This window comes from Sinocyclocheilus anshuiensis, unplaced genomic scaffold (assembly GCF_001515605.1).
Source record: "Sinocyclocheilus anshuiensis isolate Anshui unplaced genomic scaffold, SAMN03320099.WGS_v1.1 scaffold2161, whole genome shotgun sequence".
NCBI classification, from domain to species: domain Eukaryota; kingdom Metazoa; phylum Chordata; class Actinopteri; order Cypriniformes; family Cyprinidae; genus Sinocyclocheilus; species Sinocyclocheilus anshuiensis.
In genome coordinates, this window is record NW_015551119.1 from 198,749 (window position 1) to 206,032 (window position 7,284).

The 7,284-nt window shown below is 36.4% G+C and overlaps 1 protein-coding gene across 1 annotated transcript in view; it reads left to right on the forward strand.

Moving 5' to 3' along the window:
* The window catches only part of LOC107663067 (band 4.1-like protein 1), a 59,999-nt gene that overhangs the window by 20,850 nt on the left and 31,865 nt on the right, over positions 1 to 7,284 (forward strand). Inside the window, exons 2-3 of the mRNA XM_016453216.1 lie at positions 5,828 to 5,895; positions 6,052 to 6,216. Coding sequence (XP_016308702.1) covers positions 5,845 to 5,895; positions 6,052 to 6,216 — 216 coding nt within the window. The 5' untranslated portion in view covers positions 5,828 to 5,844. The remainder of the gene's footprint in view (positions 1 to 5,827; positions 5,896 to 6,051; positions 6,217 to 7,284) is intronic.

The window sequence follows — 7,284 nt, forward strand, 5'->3', positions numbered from 1 at the left end:
TCCTCCCCAGGTGTGCCTTGTTCCCTTTAATTAGTCATTCCTTGCACCTGTGTTTTCCCAATCACCCAATGTTTAAAAGCCCCAGTCCTTTCACTTAGTGTTTGTCGGTCCTCAAACGTCATTCCTTGTGTTCCAGTGTCTCCTACGTTCCCCGTGTGATCATTAAAGATTGTGAATTTAAGTTATCTCGGTGTTTCCTCGTTCCTCGCTCCTTGCCTCCCGAGAAGTGTGACAGGTGCATGGTCTAAACGGGTTGTCCCTATTCTCTTAATGAGTAATGCATGTTTCTTGGGCGTAACGTGCAATAAACCAATCAGAGTCTCATCTCCCATCCCCTTTAAAAGCCAGTTGATTCCTTGCACCTGTGTTTTCCCAATCACCCAATGTTTAAAAGCCCCAGTCCTTTCACTTAGTGTTTGTCGGTCCTCAAACGTCATTCCTTGTGTTCCAGTGTCTCCTACGTTCCCCGTGTGATCATTAAAGACTGTGAATTGAAGTTATCTCCGTGTTTCCTCGCTCCTTGCCCCCCGAGAAGTGTGACACTTGCATTGTATTGGTGAAATCGTGACAGCATTTTTGTGTGAACTGTCACTTTAAGACTCAGATTTCTTATTAACCATTATTAATTATTTATTTTGATGATGGGGTAGGTTATAGTTAGGAAAAGGTTAAGGTTAATTGACTTCCAGATGTTAAAGAACATATACTTGGAAAAAGGCACAATTGCCATTTCTTTATTGAACTTTTATTATAATGTTAATAACTGAGTGTCATACCTTTGCCTTAAAGTACACCTTTATCTCAGCATAATAGTAGTCCAATCAGTATAATATGCTAACCCCATTATCAAAAAGGCTGCATATCACAATTGTGCTACATTCTTTGAACTGAAGTATTTAAAGATCTCAGACGGTGCTTTACAGTGAGTCGATTTTTCCCAGAACTCTTCCAGGTGTATGAACTCAAAAGAGACCTATTACAGCCAAGATGTGTCTGCATTTGCGTAGCATTTGAGCCGAAGAGGATCAGTAGCTCTCTGAATGTTAGGAACAAGGGACGGTGGGCCAGATGTTCTGCAATTCATCTTGTGCTCTTTCCAAGAGCCGCAGTTTCCTGAATATTTCTCTCTGGGAGTTTTTAAAGCTCATATACATCCATACACTGTCATCTTCTGAAGTACTTAGTTGTTTGTCTTTTTAATCTCCTCAGATATGTTTCTTGTAGTGCAAATTGGCATGTGTGTGGTTTGAAACTCGACAGCATTAAATCCTAATATAAGCATCTGGATGTAGAATGTTAATCTCGGCTTTTCAACTAATGCCACATTATCTGTCATCTGTTTACAAGGAAGATGTAATTATACAGAGGGATTAAAGTCTCAGATATTAGGTAGCAATAATTTGGTTGGCATTTTTAAGCAAGTGTTCTCACCTTGTGTTCTCTCTCTGAACTGCAACTCTGTCTCCTCTCCACCAGTCTAGCATTTATTCAGAAGCTTCCCATATGTTTGAAGGAGAATACAGGTGCATCTCAATAAATTAGAATGTCGTGGAAAAGTTCATTTATTTCAGTAATTCAACTCAAATTGTGAAACTCGTGTATTAAATAAATTCAGTGCACACAGAATTGGTCTTATGAAGTATTCTAATTTGTTGAGATAGTGAATTGGTGGGTTTTTGTTAAATGTGAGCCAAAATCATCACAATTAAAAGAACCAAAGACTTAAACTACTTCAGTCTGTGTGCATTGAATTTATTTAATACACGAGTTTCACAATTTGAGTTGAATTACTGAAATAAATGAACTTTTCCACGACATTCTAATTTATTGAGATGCACCTGTACATGATCCTTGTCTTTTAAATGATTGCATAATCAGAATCAGAGAATCATTTTATACATTATTGTAAGTAAAGTGGAGACCTGGGGCAAGTGTAACAAATCTATGCCATATTTTGGTAAAAGAAGCATTTACAGTATATGCACCAAAAGTACAAATACATTTTTTTTATTTATTTATTTTTTTTACAATTTTGGGTTACAATATAAGGAATGGATTCAAACATGGTAAAATGGTTAAACAGAACCGAGACTGTTCAATTCTTATTACAATTCTGTGAAATTCCAATTTGGCAAATGATAACATGAAAAAAAGTAAAAATAGCGTTTCAATAACATGTCAGTCATATCATTTCGTCTGCTTATCTATCTAAGATATGGAAAATGCTTAACCGGAGAAAATGCTTTAACCATGAACTAAGAAGTTTATTAGTATTCATAGGTTGAAATGATGATGTCCCTCTAGTATGTCTCAGTATTTCTGCAACAAAAATCAATGCCTTTAGACTTAAAAAAGGCTCACATTTCATTACATTAGCTCTGAGTGAATTGTGTATATTATAATGTTCCGTTATGTGTGTCTCAGTTTAATTTAGTTGCATTTTGTGTTAGTGTGTTTTGTTGTTTAATTTATTCATAGTAGTTTTCTTCAGGCTGTTGTGCTATGGACACAGTGACATTTTTTTGAGCTCTGGCAAGGTTGACTGAGATTTCAGCAGAGATGGGCTTGATTCGTTAAAGGCAGGGTAGGTGATTTGGTTCAAAAGCATTTTTTGTTATGCTGGTTGAAAGACTCTTCACATCCCGATAGCAATCAGTAAGCTAAGTGGCCTAAATGTATTTATATGTATTTATATAATCTCTGGAAGCGTAGGACCATAAAATGTTTGCCCAATCAAAATGTTCGGTCCGAACATTACGATAGGCTGTCAAAATATGTATTTGCATACCTCTGCGCACCTTGTTTGTCCAGACATGATACAGTACGTCATCAGCACGTTCCAGCAAGAATGGAAGACGTTATTATTGTAATATTATGCACTTTGTACTTTGATGTTTTCTCACGGGTGAATGAGACATGAGGTAATCTGACAGAGTTGCATTCAACCCTCCACAAACGTCGTCTCTCATCGTGTCGCTGGTCTGCCTCTAGTCTGCATGTGCGCGTTCATGTGTTTTGGAGGAGGTGTGGCTTTGGAGAGTGATTTACAGGGAGGGTGGGATCTTATGCTTTCAAAGCTAGCTTGCTATCGCTAGCCTTTCTGAAATCGCCTACCCTACCTTTAAGCCATTAGCTTATGAGCCTTTAGTGTATGTCGAAGGTTCAACCTCTATGTGTTGAGTTGCAGTATACACACACACACACACACACATACACACACATTTCTTAAAATAGTGGTCAAAATTGTTATTTTTTATTATGTGTCATACTTTTATACTTTTATAATTTAATTATAATTTTAGTCAGACATTAAAGCATTTTTGTGAACATTGATTTGTGGTAACATTAATGGCTATCCATTGATGGAGGCACATAAATGAATTTCTGTACCATAAACTTAGCCCAGTAAAAGGCCTAATCAATATATTGATCTGAACACACATTAACTGAAAGAGAAGGAGCTGGACAATCAACTGACTGTTATTATTCTGGTGCTTCATATCTTTCTGTAGCTGCCATATAATAATTTGGCTCATCTCATTTTTAGTAGAAGAGATGTTACTATGGAAGCTTGTTTCTGCTGCAGAAGAAAAAAATAAATGTAAAGGTAATTATGACATTTATCTCATAGTTTAAAGTTTATATGTCATATTTCTGACTTTTTCCCTTGTAATTCTGAGTTTATATCTCACAATTTGAACTTTGTTTCTCATTCTGAGAAAAAAAAACTGAATTGTGAGATATAAACTGTAGAATTCTGACCTCTCTCTCTCTCTTATATTTCACAGAATAAAAAATAAAAAGGTAATGGTGACTTAAATTTAATTCTCAGAATTGCAAGAAAAGAAATCTGAATTGTGAGACAAAACATTGCAATTATCATTTTTAACAAAACAAGCTCCCATATGTAACTGCTACTTTGTGGTCATTTTGTGGTCATTTTCATCATAACATAAGTTTTAATGGCCCATTTGAAGTGGCTTGACGAGTGCAGTTTTGCATTTTGTGTTAACCCATGTTTCCTGTTGAATATGGGTGGGGCATATCACACTGGGTGGGGCATATCAAAAGGCGTGTCCCAGTAATTTTAAAATAGCCAATAGGGTTTATTTAGCCTACATCATAACTATGACTCATGATTTGTTACTTTAGTAGCTGGCAGCAAATAGTTTTAGAGGGAGGGGCCTGCTTGTTCTAGAGAGCATTTGATTGGACAAAATTCTGTGTAGTGCAGGATGAGTCATCAATATTTTTAGTCCATTTACCAGATGTGAAAGACTGCACATTTTAAATGTAAAAAGTGAATTTTATCAACGTTTAGGAGTTTGTTAGCATATAGACGGCTTTAAAGCTAACAGAGATAGTCTTTCAGGGTCTTTACCATCTTATTATTTATTTTTCATCTTCACATTTCTTTATACAGAATCGTATTTTTGATGCAGTATCTCCTGTCAGCATCTATAAAACTGCCTATCAATAAACTCGCGTGTGTTTTGCTCACATGGGCAGTTTGTTTAGATCTGACATGTGATGTTTCCCGATCCTGATCTTCTCCCCATCATTTCTTGTCCTCCATTCTATGAATAAAAGCATCAAGAAAGCTCAAACTCTCAAGACCGTAACAGTTCAGCTAAAACAATTAAAGCATTAAGTCCTCCATTACGGCAAAATGCAGAGCTGCAGTTAAAACCGGTTAATTGGTAAAAGAGATAAGTCAGCGACCAGAGTTAAATGTATAGATTAGCCATTTAATGGACTGGCTGTTTGTCTTCTGACTGAATCACGGGTACATTTGTGGATAGTGCTTAAAAGAAAGAACGATGAAAATGAGCATGGCCAAATGGGGAGGTTTGTTTGTTTGAACTGCGATGCTTATATCGAGTGATATTTGGAGAATTTCTATGGGGGAGATGTTTGGGGCTTTTAGTAGCACAGCGTGGTGCAAGTAAATGAGATGGAAATGAAGGCGATTAGCATATTCACAGTGGTATCAAACTGTCAAGCTGCGACACCTAAACACCATTAAACACAGAGAAGTTTATTTGCTAAAAAAGGATTGCATATTTAGTCAGGTTTGACTTTTTTTAGATTCTGCTTCTATATCCATCTGTCCTATTTTAACAGAGATCACAAAGATTTCTATTCTGGAGAAAGAAAAATAGCTTAGTTCATAAATAAAATGCTTTCATTGTACTCATTTCATTAAGTGCCTAATTTTAAGATATGAAATCTGTTTACACAAACTGTATCACAGCTTGTTAATTTATTAATATGAGATCATCACTAGCTAATTATACTTATGGTGCTTATGCTTATGCTTATGCATACTTATGCAGACGCGTAATGTTTTAGTTGTTTCTCATGACCATATGCCAATGAACACATACCCTGCACTCTAATTCACCAAATGCCATCTTCCAGTAGCTTCAGTAGCTTAAAGAAACAGACAAACAGACTCTGTCCTGGTCATTTGGTGACTAACTATGAAACATTTGCTCTGCAGATCGCAGCACGGCTCATTAGATAAACCAACAGATGTGTTTGTAATCATATAAAAGGGATAGTTCACCTAAAACTTCAAATTCAAATTTTTTTAATAACCTCATGTTATTTTATTTATTTTATGGAATGCAAAATATTTTTAAAGAATACATAACTCGTCATTGCAATCAAAGTGATTTAAGAGACCTGAAAGAAAGTAGCACCGTTTTGTTGCCAGCAGTCAAATATACAGCATTTATATTAATACAAAATTAACATGGTCGGAGGCAAGAGAAAAGTTTAATCTGTTTAACGAGTTTGTTCTAATCTTTTTTTATTGCTTTAGGACTGCAAGTGATTGCTATGTCAGAGAGAAGTTCAGCCTCAAAGAATACAGCAGACGGAGGTTATATTGTAAGCCTAAGATTTATAATTTATTATGCCTTATAATATGTTTGACTATGCCATGCAACTTTATATCATTTGAAATTCATGCAAAATCCTTTCATTGCTTTTGAACAATTTCAGACCATTTTTAAAAAATTATACTCTTTGATCACTTCTATTCAGGATCACGATTCAAAGATGTCGGATGAGCACAGAGACACGGATGATTCGTCGGAGAAAACGCCTAGTAGGATGTCCAGATCCCCGCAGAAATCCTCCAAAAGACCAAAGACAGTACCTGTGAAAGTCACACTGCTTGATGGATCTGCCTATGAGACTGGGGTGGAGGTACAGAAGTTGCTTGCGTGTGCTAAAACTAATTTGTCTTGTTTTGTAGAAACATGGTGCCAGACCTCTAGGGCTCTCAGCTATTTCACATACTGTTCTCCAGTAGTGCTGTATTCCTTTGTCAAGTCAACCACACCCCTGCCGACTGCATAGACAGCTAGATTACCTGAGATCTTCCCAGTAGAGCCATGTGTAGCTGAAAAAATTATATCCTGATTTGTCAATATTTATATATTTGCTATTGTGTTTATTTTCAATCACAAGAAACTAATATTTGAATGCATATTTGAAAGAAATTACTTGTTTTCAACACTGATAAGAACAAGAAAAGTTTCTTGCAGCAAATCAGCATCTTAGAATGATTTCTGAAGGATCATGTGACACTGAAGACAGGAGTAATGATGCTTAAAATTCAGCTTTAACATCACAATAATAAATTGCATTTTAAAATATATTAAAATAAAAAACTATTATTTTAAATTGTAATAATATTTCACAATATTACTGTTTTTACTGTACATTTGATCAAATAAATGCAGCCTTAGTGAGCATAGGAGACTTTTTAAGAAACATTACAAATCTTACTGATCTCAAACTTTTGAAAGGTGGTATAGTTAAAAAATCGTCTTGAGGTTACGTATGTAACCATGGTTCCCCGAAGGGAACGAGACGCTGCGTCGAACGCTTTGGGAATGCCCTCGGCGAGACACCGTACTGAAGCCTGTGTGAAATCAGTCCAATAGCGAAGCGAGACGTCACGAGTGGGGTGACGTAAGCAGCCAGGAAGCATAAAGGCACATCCGGCCAGCGCGCCTGTTAGCTTCTGCGGAAGCGAGCGCCTGCAGGGATGCAGGGAGTATGGCAGGGAGACGCAGCGTCTCGTTCCCTTCGGGGAACCATGGTTACATACGTAACCTCAAGACGATTTTTTAACTATACCACCTTTCAAAAGTTTGAGATCAGTAAGATTTGTAATGTTTCTTAAAAAGTCTCCTATGCTCACTAAGGCTGCATTTATTTGATCAAATGTACAGTAAAAACAGTAATATTGTGAAATATTATTACAAT